At 39.2% G+C, this 25,929-nt stretch overlaps 1 protein-coding gene across 1 annotated transcript in view; it reads right to left on the bottom strand.

The window, feature by feature from the left end:
• Positions 1-25,929, bottom strand: part of KCP (kielin/chordin-like protein) — a 95,831-nt gene that overhangs the window by 29,687 nt on the left and 40,215 nt on the right. Inside the window, exons 12-28 of the mRNA XM_018557072.1 lie at positions 21,670-21,737; positions 18,342-18,438; positions 18,152-18,234; positions 15,429-15,522; positions 14,852-14,931; positions 12,050-12,223; positions 11,681-11,774; positions 11,458-11,540; positions 11,177-11,270; positions 9,491-9,570; positions 8,360-8,445; positions 5,363-5,453; positions 5,187-5,286; positions 4,881-4,966; positions 3,803-3,896; positions 3,429-3,581; positions 2,954-3,060 (exon numbers count right to left, since the gene is read on the bottom strand). Of these exons, the coding sequence (XP_018412574.1) occupies positions 2,954-3,060; positions 3,429-3,581; positions 3,803-3,896; positions 4,881-4,966; positions 5,187-5,286; positions 5,363-5,453; positions 8,360-8,445; positions 9,491-9,570; positions 11,177-11,270; positions 11,458-11,540; positions 11,681-11,774; positions 12,050-12,223; positions 14,852-14,931; positions 15,429-15,522; positions 18,152-18,234; positions 18,342-18,438; positions 21,670-21,737 (1,664 nt within the window). The remainder of the gene's footprint in view (positions 1-2,953; positions 3,061-3,428; positions 3,582-3,802; positions 3,897-4,880; positions 4,967-5,186; positions 5,287-5,362; positions 5,454-8,359; positions 8,446-9,490; positions 9,571-11,176; positions 11,271-11,457; positions 11,541-11,680; positions 11,775-12,049; positions 12,224-14,851; positions 14,932-15,428; positions 15,523-18,151; positions 18,235-18,341; positions 18,439-21,669; positions 21,738-25,929) is intronic.

The raw sequence follows: 25,929 nt of genomic DNA, 5'->3' as shown, positions 1-25,929 counted from the left end.
ACGGCGATAGTCTCCCTCCTGGCTAACATCATGGAGACAACAGTCCCGCTAGACCCTTGGCTATGCTTATTTAGTTACTGGGACTCGCCTCCCGCCCTCAAGATAGATAATAGGATGTGGCTGTTTACTTGTCTCTTACTAGCTAGGAGACTGCTGATGAAATTCTGGTTAAACCCTAGCCCACCTCCCTTGAAAGTATTTGTGGAAATGGTCACCACATTTATGTGGCAAGAACGTTTAGAAGCAATATTGGACATGGACCGCTTTACCACCAAATTCTTTAATCGATGGAGTTCCTTTCTCCTTTTTCAAATGCAAGATACGGAACTGTTGGAACTAGTTCGCCCCTTTAGATACACCACCTGGTATCTGGAAGGGGTACTCCAGGGTTCTTTAGGAAAATTTACCATTACGGAATAACTGACAGGGATATCAAGGGAGATGGGCTGGACACGAAGGAGATGTCCCTTTAATCAGTCTCTAATCTATGCCAACACGTATGTATATTTTGCTCTTCAACCTTTTAAAATGTCTAGATGGGGATGTGGAGGAGAGGCCGCGAGGAGGAAATGGGGAAACAACGGGATGGGTCCTGCGAGAGGAGGCTGCAAAGGTTAGTGAGTCTTAAGCTGCCAGTGTGAAAACATTTTTAGCAATGTCTTCAATATGCTAAATAGGCTTGTTTTTCTTTTATTCTCTATGTTTATTTTAATTTTTATTTTATTTAGCATTGTCTGTTTTTTTTTTTTACTTGACAAGCAGATAGATATGCCAAGTTATCTGGATATAGAAGAAAATGGGATCCAACATAATCAATAGGGGGAGGTGGAAGATGACCTAAATAATAGTATCTGATTGTTCCTCCTAAATCCCCCTACTGAATCAAAGATGAGGTGAACTCTTTCTGCAAACTCCTTTGTGATTGAACCTGATCTTGAGATTCACGACATTTGATCAACCCTTTTTCACTTTTACTTTCAGTTTTTAATTTCATTTTCAAGTTAACTTGTGCATTATAGGTATAGGTGCGAGACTGAGAAGGTTTGCATATTATCAGACTCTTATGCTTGTTATACGGTTTGATACAGGTAGACCACACGCGCCTTGGTGAACAAACCATGGGAAACAAAACCATACAAAAAGAAATAACATAACGATTGCATGTACTGTATGTCATTCTTTTGGTCACGTGGTGACTTTGTTTATGTCTCAATAAAATATTTTGAAAAAAAAAAAATTGCACATGCTTTTCAGTTTTTATTTACAGCTGAACCCCAGGCAAATAGGCAAGCACCAATACCTGCCCTGACAGTAGCTATAACTTTTTCCTGCTTTATCCAAAATAAAGTTTTTACTAGAGTTAACCTTTATTCTAACGTCCTCCCGTGACCCAAAACTCAGTATATAGTGGGCTACTGTCGAGATCCATCCGCTGGCTAATTGACAGCGGGCTCTGCCTATCTAGAGGCAGAGCCAGCTATGCCCGCCTCCCCCCCAGTCATTCCTTCCAGTCAGTGCTGGAGGATCGGAGAGGGGAGGGGTGAACCCCTGGAGGAATCTTTGCAGGGAGATAATCAGGAAGTGAGGGAGCAGCGGTATGTTTTCGCTCACTTTCCGAGCAATATAGCCGACGTGTGGCAGTTTCAATGTCACACATCGGCTCTAACTATGGCGGTGAGTGTAATTCACTTAACCCCATAGCTCTCCTTTAAGCAACTTAAGTAACAAACATAAATACACAGAAAAAATATACATATTCAGATGTCAGTTATAATAGGAATAACATCAAGTTTAAATGACCTACCCATAATGTGTTGGCTTATAGTATATAAATATATACTGCATACAGTGGATATAGTATATAATATATATTGTACTGTATGTAATACAATAACTGGACGAGTTAAATACTGCTTTTTTATGTTTATCTTTTGTTAATGTGGAAAATTATTTTAGTACAGGACATGTAAATGTTTGGATTGTAGAGTGACATATGGACATACAAACTTTGTTTCAGAGCTGTATCTCCTGCGTACAGGATATGTGGAAGGAAACATTTTGATTAATGGTTGAGAAACTGTAAACTGTTTTAGAATCACTCCTGTGATTTTACAGTGGTCATTAAATTGTTTCTAATTATTTTTTTTTCAGTTTAATTTTCATTAAATTTAGTTTAAGTTCCAAGATTTTCTAAAGAACAATTCACCAAATTTGGAATACAACCAGTTTCATATATAGTGTACATCATGTTAGATCTGTACTTTAATCTGTCATATGTTTATTATTGGATGAAGGGCAATGTTTGTTTCTGAACATTGTAAAACTTTAGAAACATTTTACTGCTTGACTGTAGCTTAATTTAGGTATTCTGGATAACGTGTTTAATTTAAATATAGTAACATAGGTCAGGGGTGCAGGGTAATTATTGTATAGTGTATGCAAGAAGATTGTGAACTCGCCTCTGAAAATGTGTTCTTTAATTCAGCATAAGTCAAGCCTAATTACCTCCAGTCAAAGTCTTTGTACAATCCTCTGGCAACTTAATGACTTGGCGGTGAGCACATGTTCTATTACCTTGACAGCGATGTGCCAACCCCAGCAGTTTGGGAAAGGGTTAAAATTGTGGCCAATTCCACTAAGTTCAGCCAGGTAAGAAAGGACATGACAGAATGCTAAATGTTCAATTCATTATTATCAATAAAGTGTGCAACCAGAAGGTACAATGCACTGCAAGTGCACATGCACAACACAAAACAAGCAACACATTTTTCTTACCTATCGCACCTTATTACACAAACTCTACATAGGCAGAAATTCTGAATACTAGGAGATAATAAATAATGCAGTTTTTAAAAAGCCATTAAAGTACACACACTACACACCTAACTGAAGTTAAATTCTACTAAATTATTACAAACAGTAGATTAGTTGTAATGTTGCTGTGAGCTCTCACCTGGCAGCGGCACCTCTGGCAGGGATTGTCAGGGTCTGTGAAGTCCTGCCCATTGCTATATATACGCTGGTTGTAAGTACAGGTGTGACACACTGGACAGCACTCGTCTAAGAATTAAGAAAGCACATTTATCATTGCACAAAGCTTTTAGCCTGCACAAACATTAGAAATATGCTAAATTTAACTCAAATATGTTTCATATGTGTGCAGCATTAACATTCGTTTTAAGTGGTCCCAGGTACCTTAGTGGTTCTACAATCAACAAATTGTGCACAAAACCTCAAACACCTACAATATAGAATGACACTGTGTAGGTATAGGTAACGCAGTGAAAAAAAATGGTGTTTTAAGTAAGGTTTAATAGAACAAAACTGATAGCTTTTTACATTGTATATACACAGTTAAGCTGTTCAACGCTTACCACAAAAGTGTACAATGCTAAATGCACAGACTACAGACTAACTGTCATTCTTACCTTCATTGTGGGTTGGATGGAGACAAGACAGAGGGGGGCATTGACTGACTCCACATACTGTATCACCATTCAGACAAGCACAGGTGCTGCATGGATCTCCTTCAGGCTCCCACTCTACCCCCTCTAAGAACTCAGTGCCATCCTGCACACATACTAAAAAGAGACACTGAAGTAAGAGGAGGTATAATAAAAGAAAAGTGAAGTGCAACAGGCACAAAGAAGAGGAATTATATATCAGTCACACACTAAAAAAAATAAGATTAGGAGGACATTTATTTAACACAGATGAGGCCTGTACAATTTACTATAATAGCAGACTTTACTGTAAGTAATTATAGCCTCAACAAGCTGAGTTTCTCTTCCATCTGTCTTACCTTTACAGACTGGACAACATGTATTTGGTTCTTTCACTGGGTTTGGGCAGGACTGAGGAGGGCAGCTTTCCTCAACACAGCGGACATTGCCTTTCTACAACACAAATGATGATGTCAGTTATGTAAACTCTCATCAGAATCTCAAAAATTTGCATATATTATTTGTTCACACCCTCACTGATGTGGTGCCACATTCTTATGTTTGCATAGAAACCTAGATATATTTTAGATGTCTCTGTTAAATCATTTGACGTATGCTTCACTATCAGGTATTCTTTGCGTTTCTCATATTTTTATCTAGGGCCTTTGATGCCTAATCTCTTAAATAGGTAAAGAGGAACTTACCACTACCTATATGAATAGCCTTTGGCATGTCCTTTATGTGCAAAGTATATCCATCACTATTTTCTATCATTTTATCTTACTATTCAGGTCAAACTGTTAAGAAGCTAAGCCATGGTAGATGACTTCATGATTTGTTTGATCCTGGTACCAGGAAACACGGCTTTTGGAGCTTTTCTGCACATGTGATCATCAAAGGTGAAGCGCATTTTTTCACAACTTCAAAAACAAAGCTTGTTCATGTATTTGACCATGCTATGTGCTACATGTTTGAGGAAAAAATGTGATCCAGCACAAATATGATGAGAACAGAGAGTTATAAATGAATAAATACATCTTCAGTTTTCCTTAAACTACTGTAATACAATTTGGTGGTGTGCAGCGCCTTCTGGTCTGTTTCCTCTACAGCAGTTTATGTGTTAGGGAAGAGTTGACCTCAGTGCGATTCATGGTGGTCCTCAAAAGGACAACTCTATACTGCTCATGCGTAAAGGTGAAACTACATTTTAGTTAAAGCCCTCTGTGGTAGAAGTACAGGTAATGTCAAGAAGGAGTCTGAATAGGAAGGCACTAGTATAACAGATATTTTGGGAACATTTGTAAATCTTAGAACAAATAAATATAAGACTTTGTCTAAAATAGTCAACCAGATTTTTAAACATAAGCCATGTTATGTTACTGATTAATAGTAAGATGTCATACAAAGACAAGCAGATAACAAGCAGTGAATTCTTACTGTACAGCTGCATCGCAGACAAGGTCCATGTCCTGGAGGATGGAACGTCTGTCCATCAGTATATACAGTGCGCTCAAAATCACAGACTGCATAAAGAAAAATACACAAGACACCCAAACAGTAAGTAAAGTTCCTCTTTCAACTTTTTTGCTGTTATTTTATTATTGTGATTTTTCGTCCGTTAATCATTCAATAAGGTATTATTATTAACTTTGCTCTTTGTCCAAGCTTGCTTGGATTTCTCTTAAACAGCAGGCAATTTACTATAAAAGTAACACATTTCCCTTTTTTCTGAACATGTCTTACCATCACAGCTTGGGCAACACTGTCCTTTGACTTTGCCAGGGTGACTACACTTTGTAGGAGGACATCGTCTGTCCAAGTGATCACATGAAACTTCCCCATCCTAAGCAGGAGAAAGTAATGAATGTGTGCTCAGAGTTGTTAAGACCCAGCCCATACCAATGATTTTATCTACTCACTGAACATGTACAGCTGAGGCAGGGGTCATGAACAGTAGTGAACACATCACCTTCAGCATATGACTTGGAATCAAACTCGCATCCTTCACATCTAACAAGAAAATAAGTACAGAGAAAGCTGCCACAATTATAGGCAAAAGGAATAGAGCGTGACATATTCAGTTAAACACAGGAGGTACATAATGACAGAATTATAGAGATTTAATAGCATATTAAGTCTTTAAGGAAATCAGAGATGTTATGAATGGCTGATGTGCCAAGTAAGCGACCCCCTGTGTTTTTAGAGCAGAGGGGAAGCTACTCATTGCAGCACTATTACAGGACCTGGAACATTACTGTGAAAACAATGTAGCGCAGTGCTTTACTGGATCCCCGTGGACTTCTCAGGTATGACATATGCATTCTTACATTAGGCCAAGATGGGCCACCGTAACTATGCTTAAAAAATTATATCTGGTATTCAGCTTTAATGCTTGTAGTAAAGTCCCAGCTTGTATCCTTTGCCTTTAGTTTATTTGGGCCTAGCCTTGCTATTTAAAATTGCCCTGCTGCTGGCGAATTCTGCACTGTTGTACTATCTGCACCCTCAAAATTCTTGTAGTAAAACATCTGCCTGTACTCTTTTTTCCTCATTTCAGCTAATTCTCCCTCATTAAAATGTCGTACTGTTGGCCAGTTTTACACTACTGTATCATATGCAGTCTCCTAATTTTTAATGCGAGTTTGATAGAAATTGGCCTGGGGCAGGGCAGTTTTGCATCAGTGAGAACAGGGACAGTATTAGTAAACTATTGACCAGTTTTTATCTGCTATTTTTTTTTTAACCATTTTTTTTAGCAGTTGATGATAAAGCATGTGTAAATGATAAATCTACCTAAAAATAGTATTTTTTAAATTTAAATTAATCAGATTAGGGTTCCACTGTTATATGTAAGCCAAACTAATTGTAAAAGAAAACAAATTAATTCCACAGCCAAATATGCAGTGCCTGTATTCAATGTCACTTGGACTGTTCATAAAAATCGTACTATTCTGTAACATCACATACAGCTTGAAGGCATCTCCTAAGTATGTCATTTAGAGGATTTTTATATTTTCAATGTTGCACTTAAAATATCATGAAAAAAACCTCTATCTGTTTTTTGTCAAATATTTTTTGAATTGGCACAGGTTCCCAATGGCGCTGTCCAGCTTCCAATGCCATTTTGACAGTAGTGTGCCTATTAGCCCTAAAAATGACCAAAACTAAAAACAAAATTCACCTCCCCCATCCACAGACATCAATGGGATCAACCTCTAAGTTCAGGTTTGCTGAATTTCTAACAAGCTTTTCAACTTTGGAGAATTGAACCCAGGCACATTTGCCCATCAATATTAATCACCACAGCAAGGGGTCCAGATACCTTTACACATTATTAATATACAAGGGGAGTGATGGGATGCACCTCTAAGTTCCGGTTTGCTGAATTTCTAACAAGATTTTCAACTTTGGAGAATTGAACCCAGGCACATTTGCCCATCAATATGAATCACCACAGCAAGGGGTACAGATACCGTTACACATTATTAGTATACACGGGGAGCCCCATGGTGTCACAAACCGGTGAATTACATATACCGAGCTGCAGGGTACTCCCATTACAAAGCAATTAATGCAAGGCTTCTGTTGCCTGCTTATGGTGTAAATGAGAAAATTGGGAACTTGGCCTACAGACTGAATGAAATGAAGTAACCTACTGAAAACAATGGTAGGAGCTGATACTTATCTTTCTCGCCAGCCCCCATCTCCCCCAATCTGCCAATGAAGCACCCGAAATTCCTGCTCAAATCTCAACTTTCACAAACCAAAATACAGGTTAATTTTAGGCTTGTTGGCTACAGAAAGCTAAGAATAGCTTAGGATAAATATTTAATATAGTTACATACTATTTGTGGTTGAAAAAAGACTCAAGTCCAACCTATTGTGTGTATGTTTATGGTTCCACTGATGTGTGCATATGTATAGGTATCTGTGTGTTCTCATTCTTATGAGTACTTGTACCCCTGAATATTACGGTCCCTGAGGAAATCGTCCAATCGCCTCTTCAACAATTCCACACTTTCAGCCGAAATCACAGCATATGGCAGTGAGTTCCAGACCCTGACTGATCTAACTGAGAAGAAACCCCTTCGCCCCTTGTGCTACCAATTGTAGGTGGTAGCCTCTCGTCCTTGTCATGGAGCTAATTGTAAAGAGTTTGCTGCTAATGTTACTATCCCCGGTAAACATTTTGTACATTCGAATCATGCCCCCCCTTAATCTCCTTACTTCCAATGAGAACATGTTTAAATTTAGTAGCCTGTTCTCATAGCTCAGGTCCTCCATCCCCTTTATGAGTTGTGGAAACAAAGTTAAAATAAACTTGTGGAGGGCTGAAAGGGCAAAATAACCATTTGCCTGTTTCTGGTACACACCGAGTTAATGTCTGAACAGTAGAAGATTGTGTTTTCTACATCAACTAGTTTTAATTGTTTCCAGATGAGGAATCTGCATTCTTCAGTAAATCTAATTGTCTTATATTTGTGTGAAACATAAGACCTTAAAACTTTCCAGCTAATTTCCTTCTTTGTAGCTGTTCTATTGTCCATATTATTATTATTAGTTATTATTAATTGAATATGTGTATGTTTTTCCATTGGTTTATGCTCCGCCATCGCCCCTTTCACTGTCTATATAATCTTTTTACTTTAACAATAAACCTTTGAATATAGAGTGAATGCACTGTTTTGTGTGCTTCTGTATTCCCAAGTACTTGTCTGAAGCTGGCAGCATGATCAAATCCCGGGAAACCGAAATCGAGTTAAGTCCTACCAGGAGACATGGGTTCAAGTCCCACTACTGAGGGTTCAAGTCCACTCAGAGTAACTTTCCCATGGGTTAGAGGCCCATTTTTGGGGGTTAGAGTCCCTGCAGTGTAACTTTCCTGAGGAAACCTAACAAGGACTAAAACAGCTTACCTTGCACAGCATTCTCCTGGCTTCCGCACAGGGTTTCTGCATTGTGTTGGACTACATGGTATAGGACTACACTGGACATTTCCATTCTATATAACGGGAGATGGAAGAAAAGCTCTTACATTTAGAAATGAAACACATTTGTAATTAAAGTAAACCTTTCAGTTTGAAGAAAAGCTTCTTCTGGGTAACAGGCACCCTCTGGTGCTCCAGTTTAGCTTACCTTAACTTTCCTCCATTCTGCCTCAGTGCAATCCAAGGGCCCTCTGAAAATGCTATGCAAGTACTGACTTTCTTAAAGCTGGTAAATGCATATGACTGGGCTGTCCTCACATATCGACACTCTGATGGCTAGTTTCTCAGGTACTGAGAGCTATACTATTGGGGGGGAGGACTGAAGATAAAGGTCACGCAGTATCAACATGTTTGCGGTTTTTCAGGTGATACTAGAATGCATTGGGGGAGCATGAAAATACTAAGATGGGGCACTGAATGGTGCTTTCTATTAACTGGAAATGTTACTTTTCTTTACTCCAATGGTTTAACCAAATAATTCCTTTGTGTAATGTATCCACCTCAGAAAACCTCAGAAGAAGACAAAATAGTCTTGCCCTGATGCAAGGCTGAGCAACATTTAGATCTTGTTGTTTCCTGGCTGCTGAAAGCATGCATTCCAGGCTTTGGGCAAGTGCTGGATTTGACCATATGGTATGGAGCAATTACTGACCATATGGTAAAATTGCTGGCCATTCTTAGCTTGTATCATGTGCACGGTCCTGCCAGAATTCTCTATAGACAGGTTCAGCTTATGTTCACTAGAACTAGGACAAGATAATGAGTTATAATCAGTATGGGGAACCACCAGATTCAAAAGCTACTTATCCCTGGCCAGAACAGCCACCAAGAAGTAACTTTCATATACATCTGAGATCTATAATTAGATGCACAATCTGATCAGAAGGGCAAAGGGGGCTTTAAGTTAATACTGCAGTTATCTTTCCAGAGAACTGTGTTAAGAACAATTAGTAATCTGATCTATTATAAAAATGTTTCATACAGAAAAAATATTTAAAACTGGAACATAGAAAAATATCTCTTAGGATACTTTAATTAGAAGCAAATGATAAAATTCACCTCACATAAGCAACGTGTACAAGAGTCAGAACTTCTCACTGATTGTCCATTCTGATATGTACGGCCATTAAATGAACATCCTGAGAGAAAAGCAAAGCAAATACTGACATGTCACAGCAAAGTAGCATCATTAAAGGAAAAAAATAACATAAATGACAAGATTTCCTGTGCAAATACTATTGAAAGATATCAAATAATATTTTCCACTCACATCACAGGCTGTAAACAGTAAAAATGTATCTGATTTATGAGATCTGAAGCAAAAAACTGACTCGAAAATTGAGCTGCTGTCAAGAATAAGCAATAAGGTTTTATCTTTCAGTCCCTGAAAATTATAGAAAGTCTCTGAATCTGAGCAAAATAAGTATCTCATCTTCCAATTATTTAAAAATATAAAACTGGAGCAACAATTTAGCTGATGATAGTACAATTGTTAGGTTTCATCTTTCAGAAACCATTTTTTTTTTCTGTTGATTAGTTGCTGTGATAAAAAGTTAATTTGTTGCTCAAATTCCAATTACATATGTTAGAAATTTATATTATTATTCTTTTTAAACACTTTTATTGCTGACATTGGTGGGCACCAACTCCCCTTTATTGATGGCTAAAACATTATTGTTGTGCTAGAGTGTCTGTATCAACGCTATGTTTTCTCCATTGGACAGAGGAGCAAAAGGTTATAGAGAGGGGACACTGATAATCTCAGAGGGTCCTTCAAAGATAACCTAAGATAGTACAGACATGTACAAAAGAAGTTATATCCATTTGCTTTTAATAATAGGCCAAACCCAACAATGTTGCATATTTAACAAGACAGTATAGGGAGAAATGCCAGTGAGCAAAAGACAATGAACCACTAAAAACTTTTACTCTAAAATAGTGTAAATGCTAGCATACAAAAATGATGTCAGGTTCAGCATACTCTGCATTGCACTGACATTTTAAATACCTTTTTTTGTCAGATTTTCTAGCAGCCATGTGACTGCTCTAGCTCAGTTAACATCCAGTGCAGCAGTGGCTGTGGGAGTTTATGCCCAGCCTCCTTGGTGATCCTCTAGACTGACAACCTATGAGCTATTATGTGGCTATGACGCAAACTAGCAGTGTTGCCAGTCCTTTCCTTAAGAACCAAGGAGCTTAAAATGGGCATGGTAGCCAGGTAATAAAAAGTACAAATATGGGGGGGAAAAAAGAAAAAAAAAATGTACTCATTTGAAAATGTGTAGGGTAAGGCATTGTCTTATTAAATTTAATTTTAAGGGCATGCATATACTTTTAAGGAAACCTGTACTGAGAAAAATCTGGGGACGGGGGCCTGAAACAGGCATGCAGCTTAAAAGTCAGGGTAAATAAAAACTACTGATTTGCATATATAGTTTGCGCTGGGTCAGAGACACAGAAAGTACTGAAGAGACTGGATCAACATTATAGCCAGAGAACTGGTATTTTTAGCAAGGGAGGTCAGCAATATCAGCTTTTATACTTCCTCAGTACAGGCTTACTTTAAGAGATTATGTTTGATTTGTATTGGGAACTGCACTGTGCACATTATAATGGCTATTTATAACATATTACCACATTATGTTATGTGGTCTTTGAGCCCCTCAGTGACTTCACTGCCATTGCCATAGGTAGTGTGTGGGAAACCCCTGAGAACAAGACATGAGGATTTCTTCACAATCTTACCATCACATATAGGACAGCAAGTTTCTGGTCTAGGGGGTGCAGGGTTTCTACACAGAGAGGCACAGTGGCGCTTCCTACATTGGATTTTGCCTTCCTGAGTGCACAACAAAAATAAAATCATCACATAGCAAGAAAAACAATAAGAACTACTATAAGAGAGAGAAAGTGCAAAGAAATGAATGAAGGCAACATAATTCTCCACCATTAAACCAGGTAAGAAAAAGATAATGGAAGTAATATTATACTGCTACTGAAAAATAAAAAGACTTTCTATTATTTACCAAACAGCGGCAACTATGACATGGCTCTCCTTGGGGTCTCCACTCCTCCTCGTGCCTGCGGGTGATTGTGCCATCAATGCAGCCTTGTGTGTGGAGATATATGAGAAATGGATCAAAGCACGCAATAAGGCACAACGCAACATATTTAAAAGTTCTGTGTTAAGTTTATACAAGTATCGCACGCAACAGGCAGTATTGTAAAAGGACAGTAAAAGGCCATTACCTTGACACCTTTTGCAACATTCTCCAGGTATCTCTTCCTGCAGAACACAAGTCAGCTTTGGACAAGTCACCTGTATACACTGTATATTACCATTCTGTAAAAAAGAGCCCAGATTAAATATTATTAGCAGGGGGGACCATCATTAATTATATTAAGAGACAGTCAAAGATAATAGTAATATAAGAAGGTGTGCATTTCTGGTGTGTTACAACGCATATAAGTTATTTTTTCTTATAGTTACAACAATACCGACAAAAATAAATCGAACACTTTTGAATAGGCGCTGCAAACATGTTTCTAATACTGATAATGTTAAAAAACACTGTAAACAAAACCACTCAGCACACAGAGGATGTAAAGTTCCTTTACCTGGCATATACAGCTGTCACATGGGTTCCCATTACCCTGGAAGGATATTCCATTAGGTATAATGTCACCTTGTAAGTCACAAGCTGAACAATCTGGACAGCATGAACCCCGTCTGATGCCATTGGTGCAGGTCTGCTGACAACGTACGGCATCGATACACTTCACTTCACCATCCTGAACATTTTGAGAAAACATTGGATGAGACAAACGTGTTTTTTTTAGTTGTGTAAGAAGTGCAAACCTATTCTGCAGTGCTTTACAGATCTCATACAATCACTCACCTGTAATGTCTTACAATATAATAAAACAGCCACAAAGATGCATATATACACACTAAGGGGTCTATTAGTACATTAGTTCAGTGTGAGTTAAGCTGCTGTTATGAGAATGGGGCATAACGAATGTTAACAGCGTAATTTCTCTTCTGGTCGAATGTTTTTCAATGGGGAAAATGCTGCAATATGGCCACGAGATGGAGTAAAGTATCATAGGAAATAAATACATGTTAGTATGATCCACAGCTCCATCTAGTGGGCATAATGTATCTTCCAAATTGAAGAACGACTAGAAGATAAATGACTCTTGAATCGTAAAATGAATGGCAACACAAAACACCGTACTTAGTTCTGTGCTTTATGGTAACATACTGTATATGTTCTTGTGGACCCAGGACCCTAGTACTACCACAAGTAGTAAAACTAAAGAATGTATCATGAAATAAGAATTAGGGCTTGTTCACACCTAATGCGGACCAGATCTGCATGAGTTTCTGCACATGCAGTGCAGTGTGTTTTGCCGGGTTTTTGATGCATGGGACATGCTGTAGTTTTTCCTCATGCTCTGGAACAAAATGCTCTGGTATGAACTAGAGCCCAAAATACCATTGGAATACATTGAATGCATTTTTGAAGTGTTCTGTAACTGCTCTGCTCTGCATCTGCTCCGCACTTGGCTTACAATGAGCAAGAAGGAAAAACGAGAATCACGACATTTGCATAACATTGCATGGTGTTTACCACGGGTGCCCACAATATTTTGTGTTAAGATCTACTTTTCAAATGATGAGCTACATGAGATCTACCAACAAAAAAAAACATCCCTCGCTCTCTCTCTCCTGGCTGTCTCTCCTCGCTCATCCTCCTGGCTGTCTCTCCCTGCTCTCCCTCCTGGCTGTCTCTCCTTGATCTCCCTCCTGGCTGTCTCTCCTTTCTCATCCTCCTGGCTGTCTCTCCTCTCTCTCCTGGCTGTCTTTCCTCGCTCTCTCTCTCACCTGGCTGTCACTCCTCGTTTTCTCTCCTGGCTGTCTCTCTTCCCTCTCTTGGCTGTCTCTACTTGCTCTCTTTCCTGCCTGTCTCTCCTTGCGCTCTCTCCACTGGCTGTCTCTCCTTGCACTCTCTCCCCTGGCTGTCTCTCCTCGCGCTCTCTTTCCTGGCTCACCCTGCTGTATTTTGCAAACAGTGCAGTGCAACAGGCTGTGTAAACTAATATTCTTTGATGTAATACATAGCACTTCGACCACCAGAATCCACCAGAAAGGTGTCAGGGAGCTTGGCGCAGCATACTCGGGCTAATAGGTAATCATGTGTGCACAGCTAAATAAATATACCAAAATGGAATAAAGGGGCCGCCATTCACACCCTTCGTGATCTACCAGCATCAGCTTTGAGAGCTACTGGTAGATCACGATCTACCTAATGGGAACCCCTGGTGTTTACTAATATGAAAGCTGAAAGGAAAACACTATTCACATGTGGTATAATTCATTATAGAACCTTTCGTAGAGAAGTGCACTATTAGGCTGCCTTCACATTCAGCATTTGCTGTTCCCGCACAGTTTTCCGTGCGGGACGAAGATGCTGATATTTTTAAATCCGCATGGATGTCACTCGTTTGCGGCTATTAAATAGCGGCAAACTTTCGGGAACCACCGGATTATCGCGCTTGCACTTTTTCGGGTGCCGCGATGGTCTGAACGATGCATATTAAAGTGCATTGTATTCTCTGTTTAGAGCAGCTTCGCGCATATCCATACAGCTGAATACGCGTGGACAGTCGCTCAGGCGTGAATGGAGCATTACACCAGGTGTAGTTATAAAACTAAAGTAGTCGGCATAGCATTCCTGTCATACAAAGACTCGGGCCTCATCTATATGTCATCACAAAATCTAAAACATAAAGTCTACACTTGGTGTTTATAAATCCCCCACCAGGTCCAGGTAGAAATAAAGCTGTCATTGTGACTGACAGCTCACCCAGACACTTTAATTGGCTTCGCTTTGTACCATTAGTGCGGCTAAGTGTTGTAATCTCCTTTTATCTGTCAAAGAAGCCAAAGCCAGCAAACTTAAGCCATACCGTGAATACAAATTGCAAAGGCTACAAGTCAGGACTCCCTATTTTACAGTAAATGTCCACCTTACAAGATGAGATACAACTACGAAACCACAATTTGTCTAGATATAGCTAGATTGTTCAGGAAAAATACTAATTCAATAGTATACCAATAGCAAACAGAATAGTATGCAGGCAAAAAGGTGCATACACATACACATGCACACAAAACAAAACAACACACCACACATCCAGATACACTATACTAATTAATATATTTCAAAATTAAAAATGTAACTCTCAAAAGAAAATGGTTTCCCAGCTGTTAAGAGAACACTTTAAACAGTTTATACTACAGTTCCCATTTAGTTTATTAGACCCTGGCCTGGAAAATTGTAGAGCTTTGATTAACAGTCATGTATAGCAATACGGGAAGACTTTTTAAAATTACTTTTCATTAACAATACTCACCAGACAGACACAATGTTGGCAGCCATCTAAGGTGGTAACATTCTGGCCAGGGAACAAGGGACGCCCGTTAAAATCACACACTAGGAGGAATAAAGGGAACAACATGTAGGTGATGTCACAGCCATCTTGAGGAAAGGCTTCACTGGCCATAGATCTCGCCGATGCCTGTCATTGTGCCAACCTGCAGTAAGAGGGACAGACACCATGGTCTATTGATCCCTTCTTCTTCTTCTTCTTCTTCTTCTCATCTCCCTTACTCAGATGTGCTTTTGGCATTTAAACTACTACTGCTACATCCTACTCATGTCCTTTGCCCATTATCTTAAAGTACAATGCCAAACTGTACTTTTCTAACCACCTTATGGAGGTCACAATATGATCCAATTGCTCCAAAACAGCCAGTATCTGCAGAGCTTTTCAATAAACATTTAGTTTTGAGATTTGATTCAAGAAAGTACCTCATGATTTATCCGATCACTCCAATACAATAAATAATACAGTCTTGACAAAGATAAATCATTTTTAGGTTATTTGCTACATAGACTGGGTTACCTTACTATTAGGAAATTATTTTTACCTGGACACGAGGGGCAGCACTGACCAGGAGTGGGCACCGGATTCTTACAGGGGACTACAGGACACTGAACAGGAAAACAGCGCACTAGATTGTTCTGCAACAAAACGAGAGAGAATATCAAAATGGGTATTGCTATAACAGCATATCAAACAAAGATGGCCTAGTCACACTGATGGGTGATAGAGCGGAAGGCAGGTAGTAACAATTGGATTAAAGTGGACCTAAAGGACCAGCATATACTTCCTGGACTGAGACTCCGTCCAGGAGACTATAAATCATGTAAATCCTGGTGCATAGTGTCTTGGTAAGATGGGCTGAGCTCCATCAAAAGTTGACAATACAATACTGATGCTTTGACTTATTTCCACTGCAAATCCCATGAGTGCCTCTATACCTACATTGAATCCTGGTGCATATGTAGTTCTACACAAACGTCTGATACTAATTAGCAACCTACAGCTGCCGCTCACCTTGTGACTTGCTATAAAGATACTCAGCTCCCAACTGTCCCTCATTTGGAGGAACTGTCCTTTTTATAGAACTTCTTTCCTCTATTTCACATTCCTCCTTTTTAGGCATGATGTATAGACCTCTATAACATAAAATGTATGGATGTCATCAGCAGACTGGTAACACTGTCTCAGGCTAGGCAAAGTCACTTGAGAAGAGCTCAAGGGCTGCTCTTTTTGATAAAGGGCACCTTTTTTAATGATACTGCTGCTGTATATTGAACCATGTCAGGAATTTACCCCTGCAGACTTGTAAAGTTACTGAAAGGTCCAGTTTAAATACTGTAGAATAATACATAAAGCCAAGAGAACAGCATGTACTGTCATAGGGATAACACTGACTATTGGGAACTTTAAAAAAATTCAAACCTGCCCAATCAAATTAGAGTGCATCTTTTGCTTCTAAATTAATTAACTATGGTAACTTTATAAACGAATCACTGGCACAGCAAATGACTAGGCCTGAAGCCTACAACAAAGGAGGTGATCCAAACAGCAACCGCGGCTCTTTACAAGATCCCGCTGTATGTGTATGCGTTTTTCTTACTGTGAGGAGAGTCTTAGAGTGAGCAAAAAATAACCAAATACATTGTTTCTTTCTATATTTTCAGTATTTCTTATACTGGGTTTCTTTGTAACATAAAGTAGAAGGACGGTGCAAATGTAAGTAGAAGGGGCCTGTCTCAAAGATCTTGCTAAAAGTCCAACATTTAATGGAAGCTTAGGAATGGATTACAATACATACAGCATTTCAGGGCCTCACATGACCCCTTAATAAGGTGAGGTTGGCTGATGATAATTCATATACAGTATGTTCTGTGTGATACCAATCCCACCCTAAACCCAGCCAAACTGACAAGGTTGAGTCCAGTATGGTGTCCCATGGGAATATAGTAATATAGTAATTGGACCAAATGATCTGTCAATATACCTTCTATAAAAAATGATTCATTTATAAGATCTGGACTGAGACTCCGTCCAGGAGACTATAAATCATGTAAATCCTGGTGCATAGTGTCTTGGTAAGATGGGCTGAGCTCCATCAAAAGTTGACAATACAATACTGATGCTTTGACTTATTTCCACTGCAAATCCCATGAGTGCCTCTATACCTACATTGAATCCTGGTGCATATGTAGTTCTACACAAACGTCTGATACTAATTAGCAACCTACAGCTGCCGCTCACCTTGTGACTTGCTATAAAGATACTCAGCTCCCAACTGTCCCTCATTTGGAGGAACTGTCCTTTTTATAGAACTTCTTTCCTCTATTTCACATTCCTCCTTTTTAGGCATGATGTATAGACCTCTATAACATAAAATGTATGGATGTCATCAGCAGACTGGTAACACTGTCTCAGGCTAGGCAAAGTCACTTGAGAAGAGCTCAAGGGCTGCTCTTTTTGATAAAGGGCACCTTTTTTAATGATACTGCTGCTGTATATTGAACCATGTCAGGAATTTACCCCTGCAGACTTGTAAAGTTACTGAAAGGTCCAGTTTAAATACTGTAGAATAATACATAAAGCCAAGAGAACAGCATGTACTGTCATAGGGATAACACTGACTATTGGGAACTTTAAAAAAATTCAAACCTGCCCAATCAAATTAGAGTGCATCTTTTGCTTCTAAATTAATTAACTATGGTAACTTTATAAACGAATCACTGGCACAGCAAATGACTAGGCCTGAAGCCTACAACAAAGGAGGTGATCCAAACAGCAACCGCGGCTCTTTACAAGATCCCGCTGTATGTGTATGCATTTTTCTTACTGTGAGGAGAGTCTTAGAGTATAAAATACATTGTTTCTTTCTATATTTTCAGTATTTCTTATACTGGGTTTCTTTGTAACATAAAGTAGAAGGACGGTGCAAATGTAAGTAGAAGGGGCCTGTCTCAAAGATCTTGCTAAAAGTCCAACATTTAATGGAAGCTTAGGAATGGATTACAATACATACAGCATTTCAGGGCCTCACATGACCCCTTAATAAGGTGAGGTTGGCTGATGATAATTCATATACAGTATGTTCTGTGTGATACCAATCCCACCCTAAACCCAGCCAAACTGACAAGGTTGAGTCCAGTATGGTGTCCCATGGGAATATAGTAATATAGTAATTGGACCAAATGATCTGTCAATATACCTTCTATAAAAAATGATTCATTTATAAGACCACATAGAAAAATGCCAGAAATTAAGAGTGTCACTCACCATACATGAACAGTTCACACAAGGATTACTCTGTGAAAGAAAATATTCCCCATTGCTGTATGTCAGCCCCTCATATTCACAGCCTGAAAACAGAAGAGGTATTTGTCAACATTCATACTTGATGCTGGTAACACCGCAGCTCAGAACACCAACTGCTATAACAGTTACCATTATGTGGTCAAGCTCTCACCTTGCTGGCAGACTGAACAGCACTGTCCAGGTGGGGTGAACCTTTTCAGACAGGTAAGCTCTGGGCAACGTTCTTTTAAACAGTGGACCGTTCCATTCTAAGAGCAGATCCGCAAAATATTTACCAGAATGCAATAACAGATTTAAACACCAAAATAATGTCCAGGTACAGTATATCAGTAAATAAATGAAGAACTTTAACATTTACATTTCCAGCACTTAAAGTGACACTAAACGAAGGAGTAAAATCTTAAAAATGCATTCAACTACCTTAACTATTAACAAAAATGTATCTTATTTGTGTATCACTCAGCTGCAGATCCTCAAATCATCTCTGAATTGGTGCTGACACTGTCCTTCCTTCTGGAGGGTGGTTACATTGTTCCCCATGGTCCGTGTGTGTGTGTGTTATAAAGTAGTCACCGCTCCAAGCTCACTCCGGTGATGGGCTACAATCTCAATACAAATTAGTAAACTAAATGTGAGATTGTAGTGCATCACAGGAGCGCCCTTGGAGCTACTAAACACCCAGGGACCATGGGGAAAAAATAAGTCACCCTCCAGAAGGAAGGACAGTGTCAGTATGAATTCAGAGATGATTTGACGATCTACAAATAGGATACATTTTTATTAATAGTTGAGACACTTTAATGTTTTGGAAGATTTAACTCTTGAGTGTAGTATCACTTTAACCCCTTCATGACTGAGCTTGTTTTTAGTTTCTGTTCGTAAATGACTGACACACTTTTGACATTTTTGCTGTGTGATTCTTCCACGTCAGTAATATACTTTCTTACAAAGTGCACCCACACATATTATATATTGTTTTTTAGAGGACAGATAGGGCTACATATTTATATCACATATGTCTGTCTAACGCCTCACTTAGGACAAATAAAATATTAAAAAAGAGGAAAATGGCCTGGGACTGGCTCGGGAGGGTGTCAGGAGAAAGATGGGAGGGAGATCAGCGTCTTCCTCCTTGCTGATCTCCCTCCGGCGTCTGAATGCGGAACTGATGTGTAGTACATTACTTTTGCATTCACCTGTCAGTCCTCTGTCTGCTGTAGCCAGAGAGAAGAAGCTGATGAATCAGCTTCTTTGGTGGTCCCCAGGTGACCCCTAATGTCTCCATAAAGAGGACCTGTCAGTGTGCCTTTGCTATTATATGGGGAGATTGTTTCCCCCTATGGGATAGCAAAAACATTAAGTGTAAAAAAATTAAAACAGTTAAAAAAAATAAGTCACATATAAAAAAAGTTGAAAAAACCCCAAAAATGTTTAATTTCCCCACATTTACGCACATATAAACGTAAATACGTGTCAGATACGCCAGCACGCGAAAACGACAATTGCGCTACACATGTTACATATCGCCGTGAACGTCGGAGTGAAAGCAATAATTCTAGGCCCACAATCACTGATAACACTAAACTGATGAGCGGTAAAAGCTTTTAAAATGTCGCCTATGGCCAATTTTGGGTATTGTAGTTTTTTGAGGTTTCGCGGCGCGCAATTTTAAGGCTTGACATGTTTGGTGTCTTTTTACCCGATGTGACCCCATCTTTTATATTTTACCAAAAAACTGGGTAATAATAAATGTTTCATCATATAATATAGGGAAACAGTTTCGTTTTTAAAAAATTTCGGTAATTTTTTCTTAATATAGTAAAAAATAAAACTCCCAGTGGTGATTAAATACCACCAAAAGAAAGCTCTATCTGTCCCCAAAAAATTGTATAAAATTCATTTCAGTACAGCGTTGCATGACGAAATAAATGCCAGTCAAAGTACTGCAGTGCTGAATACTGAAAAGTGACCTGGACAGGAAGGTGGCTTAACACTGCGGACTTCAAGTGGTTAAGTTGTGAAAATAGAGCCTGTTTGCAGAATGACTGAATGTCACAATCCATTTATTTATAAATGTATTTATTTGTAAATTGCATATTTATGGGTAAGATAGTATTCAAAGTAGCAAAATGGTCGAAGTCATCATTTAGACAAATCTCAAAAAACCCACAAGTACTCCCCAACCCCAGTTCATCTTTGGTTGCAGCTGGTATTATAGAACCTCCATCATGGCCCATTCTATTAAGTACTAAATGATCATCTCAGCTTTTCTAAATGAACTCAGCAGAGCTTGGTAAAAAATTCCTTTAAGGATGTGCTTATATGTCAGATGAGTGTAACCAGAGAGAGATGAGCAGGATCAGAGTGTTTCCTAATTACCATAAAGGGCCATGCTGAATGGTCTGAACGCTAGGAGATAGATGACATACAGAGATATTTCACTATGACGGTAGAATGTGATTGTTCTTATTAACTGGCAGGAATGATTTCACTGTTCTCATTGAAATTGAGTTTCATGGTGCTCAAAGTGAATAAATCTACATTTTAATGTGTACAAAGTATAATTCGCTATACTGTAATAAAAGGAATTCTTATTCACTTAACATATTTTAAGAAGCTCTTTACTTACTCTGCATGTACAAGTTGTACACAGATCTGGCTGAAACATTTCACCATTCCTCACAATATGCCCCAGGTATTCACAGTTGGTACATTCCGGGCAGCACTTCCCAGGAGGAGTAACAGGGTGTTCACAAGTTCTTGGACCACATGCCTCAGTAATACATCTGACCGAGCCCCCCTATGGTAAACAAATATAATTATAATTTCACTTTTAGTTTCATACTGATGCTGTTGATGATCACAAAGGCAATTAAAAACTGCAGTCTGTCACAAAAAACATAAAGTCAAGCCAATAATTAAAGATAAGAGCCAGGATATCAAATGCTGTCTAAATACAAGAGCCATGTATATTCTTCCAGATCTGTGCAGTAATCCAACATGAAAATGTTCCTCTATACAGGAGCTACCTGTAATAAAAACCAGCCACTGCTGCTCTCTCTATTTGTTCAGGGTAACTGGTCTTGTATCCACCCCCTCCTGTAGTTTTTAGAAGGCAGCCTGTAGTGGGTGGAGCTGCTGAGCCCCTCCCACAGGCTACGTGCAGGACAGTGATGATTTTACTGCTACTTTCACAGGGCAATACATGGGTTTGCAAAGTTGTTTGGTGCACACAAAGTGAATTTATATATTTTGTGGCTATTAAGGAATATATGTAAATAAACTTTTTTTGTGCCCAGAGTTCAGCTTCAAAAATGCTTTTTTTACATGAATGTAGAATCATGGGTGTGCAGACAGATTATTATTTTTGTGCAGTATTTATGCAACTAAGATACTTTAGACAGCTATAGGCTGCTATAGGCATTCTTCTGTTTATAAATGAGCACAATTGTGTTCTATGTACCATGTATTATGTTTACCTGACAGATACAGCTCATACAAGGGTCTTTTCTCCATGTATCTCCTTCTAGATGACCATCAGAGCAGCCTATAAAACAGGCACACATAAAAAAATAAGATGAAAACAGAACACATAAGGGCAAATTCTTGAAAATTGAGCACTCAGCATTACAGTAAACCCATACAGGATAGATTGCTGACAACATATTTTTGGCGGTGCTGGGAGTAAAAATTGTGCTGTTTCTGATGAGAGAGGCTGAATTGAGTGAAAAAGCACATATTTATCTGGGGACTGAAGAACTGCTGGCTGCAATTCAGCTGCATGACCAATATCAAGATTCTGCACTTAGGAAGCCAATTTTATATGAGTAATCACACTTCATGAGTCTCAGTGACCACATATTAACAAAACATAAATTCTATAACCATATGATTACTAATTGATGATATTTAAAGTTTCATCATTTCTTTTGGAGCTATAACATTGCAGATTTTACAAGGTAGGCCTTTAAAACACTCATCATATTCCCTTAACGCAGACCTTGCACCTAAATAGCAAGGTCCGCTTATTTAATGTGCCCCCCATTCTTGCTGAAATGTTGCATTGACCTAGATTATTAAACCTAAACTGAAATGTTGCATTGACCTAGATTATTAAACCTAAACCTTGACCTAAATTATTTGGAAAAACTAAAAAAAGCTCTGGCTGGAATTTTGCTTTAATACCAATTAATGTTTTCACTTACATTTCTACTTACCTCCTTACATGTGCTTGGCAGTCTGAAGTTTGACCTTTCAGAGATAAAATTTAATAACTATCATATCCAAACAAGTAGCCTTCAATACCAGGTATTGCAAAAGAGAAGGCCACATGTAACATACTGATGTCTGAGTGGTGTCAGTAAGTGGCCAATCCACCAATTTATTGAGTTCAGGTGTTTCCAGAGACAGGTACTGTTAATGCTACAGAATACACAGACATTTTAGACAAATGTGCACCTCCAACCTTGTTGGTGAAAATGGTTTGGGGAAGGTCCGTTTATGTTCCCCAATGATTGTGCCCCTGTGTTCAAAACTAGATCCGTAAAGACATAGTTTAATAAGACTGGTGTGGAGGAATTCGATATGCCCGCAAACAGCCCTGACCTCAACCTTAGTGAACACCTTTTGGATAAACTGGAATGCTGAGTTTTTTCATCCAACATCTGTACTTTACATTACTAATGTGCTTTAGGCCGAATGGGCAAAAATTCTTAAGACACACTACAAAACCTTGTGGAATGTCTTTCCAAAAGAGTGGAGGCAGTTATAGCTGCAAAGAGGATTCATGAGTGTTGGAGGGGCAACTCCATATAGCATGTCCAAACAATTAATGGAACTGTGATGGTTAAGTCTCCACAAACCTATGACTATATAGTGTACATTAAAGTGTAAAAGGAATATTCCCCTTGTTATAGTGTAACTATGACCAAAATAAAAAATTACATATACGATGCAGTCTGTCACTGTCCTCCCATAATATAACAACACCTGTTGATACTGCCAGTCGATCAATTATTTTAACACTTACTGTAATTGAGTGGCAATGCTTTTCATTCTGCAGTGTAATTGTTCAGCAACATTGTCACACTAGAGACATGGTAGTAATAGATGGATGTGCAGTGTAAAATGGACTTTAAAAGAACAACTCCAGGCAAAATTGTTATTAATCCTTGCATTGGGGTTATTTCCCTTATTTGGGAAAATAAGGTTTAAGTAAAAGGTTTAAATAAAGGCTGACCATTGTAAGCACCTCCACAAGTATTTTTTCCAGCAGTTACAGCTGGAAAAAATACTTGTGGAGGTGCTTACAATGGTAGCTGGACAGCTTAGGTAGAAAAATAATGGATCTCTTGGCAGGCTCAACATATATTAAAACTATATTACAGGAGGTTGTGAGTGTATAGCCCAGCACTCCTAGTGTTCTCAAACTAAAAAGAAGTACTATGGGCAAAAAGTATCTAAACCATCAAAAAAACAATTTTCATAAATAATGCATTAAAATTGTAACAATCCTAATCTGCTGTAATAATATATACAAGTACAAATAAAACTGCATTGTCTAAAAAAGAGTGCTCTCGGGAAAAATGTATCATCTTCCAAAAAGTATTCTTGGAAATAAAGTGGCCAGTGCATTTAATTACCTCTCCATTTTTTCCATGAATTACATGAATTATTCACCACAGTGAGACCTGAAGGATTAAGGACTCACCAGATGATTTTGACCACTTCTCTCAAAGTTAGTCAAAATTCTAATTTTTGGCTAAATCCACTATCCTTACCTTCTCTCGTCTTCCAATGTGCTGGCTCTCCTTGTCCTTCAGTAGCAAATATAAGGGAGATAACACTAGCATTGCATAAAACCTTTTAAAACTTTATGTAAAATGATATAAAGAGAAACTCACATCCCATGTGCTATACAGCATTGTTTAAAAAAAACGCCTTATTAAACAAGGCAACATTTACCAATATTTCCAAATGGACGTGATGGCATCACAGAGTGTCTCCACTCAGCGTGTACCGTCCAAATACAACTTCTTTAAGAGTGGTCAAAGTTTAGTTAAAGAATATTTTAAGACTCAGGAAATCAAAAACTGTTGCATTAAACATTAAAGGAGAACTATGGCCTGAGTGAATTACACTCATCCCCATAGTTAGAGCTGACGTGTGACACTGAAACTGTCACACGTCGGCTCTATTGGTTGGGTAGTGAGTGAAAACATATCGGCGCTTGCTCACTTCCCAATCGTCTCCCTGCAGAAAGCGGTGACTGTCAGTCACTGCTCCTTGCAGGGATTCCCCCAGCTATGCCCATCCCCTCCCCTGTCCGACCCTCCAGTCAGCGCTGGAGGATCAGAGAGGGGAGGGGACAGGCATAGCTGGCTCTGCCTCTAGATTTGTGTATCACTCAGCTGTAGATCCTCAAATCATCTCTGAATTGGTGCTGACACTGTCCTTCCTTCTGGAGGGTGGCTACTTTTGTTCTCCATGGTCCCTGTGTTGTAAAGTAGCCACTGTTCCAAGCTCCCTCCCATGATGGACTATAATCTCAATGCAAATTAGTAAACTAAATGTGAGATTGTAGTCCATCATGGGAGTAAGATTGGAGTGGTGGCTACTTTGCAACACACACAGGGACCATGGGGAACACAGGTAGCAACCCTGCAGAAAGAAGGTCAGTGTCAGCATGAATTCAGAGATGATTTGAGGATCTACAGCTGAGCAATACACAAATAAGAATTTTTTTTGTTAATAGTTAAGGTACTTGAATGTATTTTTAAGGTTTAAATCCTGAGTTCAGTGATACTTTAAACTTGAACTGGGCACATGACAAAACAGCATACACCTTCACCTTTTTCACTGGCACTTGGTGCCTAGTATAATGATGTACCCATTCTTTATTTGCAAAGACCATCAGTAATATATTTTTTGGAAATAATGAGAGCACTCATCAGTGGCGTAACAACCGGGGGGGGGCAGCAGGGGCGCGGGCCCCGGGCGAAAAGTGAAGGGGGGGCGCCGGCCGAAAATTGCACTTTCGGCTAAATGCCGAAAGTGACATTTTCCTGCCGTTTTGTCGGCGCGGCCGTGATTCCTTTCATCCCCGCTGGGTCACAGAGCAGTGCCCAGCAGGGATGAAAGGAATCAGAGAGAAAATGACAGGCGGCCGAGCGCTGCGGGACGAGCGCTGCGGGACGAGCGCTGCGGGACGAGCGCTGCGGGACGAGCGCTGCGGGACGAGCGCTGTGAGCGGCCTGTGTCTTTCCTCCCACACCACTCGGCCGCCTATCACAGTGCAGCAGAGCGGTGTGGGGGCGGAGACAGCCAGCGCTGTCACAGGAGGCTGGGCTCTCCTCTTGCAGCCTCCTATGACAGTGTGTGTCAGAGAGGAGAACGGGTACAAGCACTCAGTGATCAGTGATCGCTGAGTGTTTGTACATAATTGAGGACCTGGTATGTATACTATATCCTCAATTATGAATGAATGGGAGTGATCTACATCTCCTCCTGTTCATTCATAATTGTAGTTATAGTAAACATACCATGTTATCAATGAACAGGAACACTCATAAAGGATTCCTGTTCATTGATAACAGGGGACACAGAAAAAGAGATTGAGGACTCTGTGTCCTCAATCTCTTTTTCTATTTTTAAAGGGAAATATTAGGGGTCTGTTTAGACCCCCAATATTTCCCCAAAGCCCCTAAAAGTAAAGTAAAAAATAAAAATATTTAATAAAA

The sequence above is a fragment of the Nanorana parkeri genome, unplaced genomic scaffold (assembly GCF_000935625.1).
Source record: "Nanorana parkeri isolate BGI_ZX_2015 unplaced genomic scaffold, ASM93562v1 scaffold265, whole genome shotgun sequence".
NCBI lineage: Eukaryota > Metazoa > Chordata > Amphibia > Anura > Dicroglossidae > Nanorana > Nanorana parkeri.
Note: the sequence above shows the minus strand (reverse complement) of the source record. Positions and strands in the feature narration are given on the sequence as shown.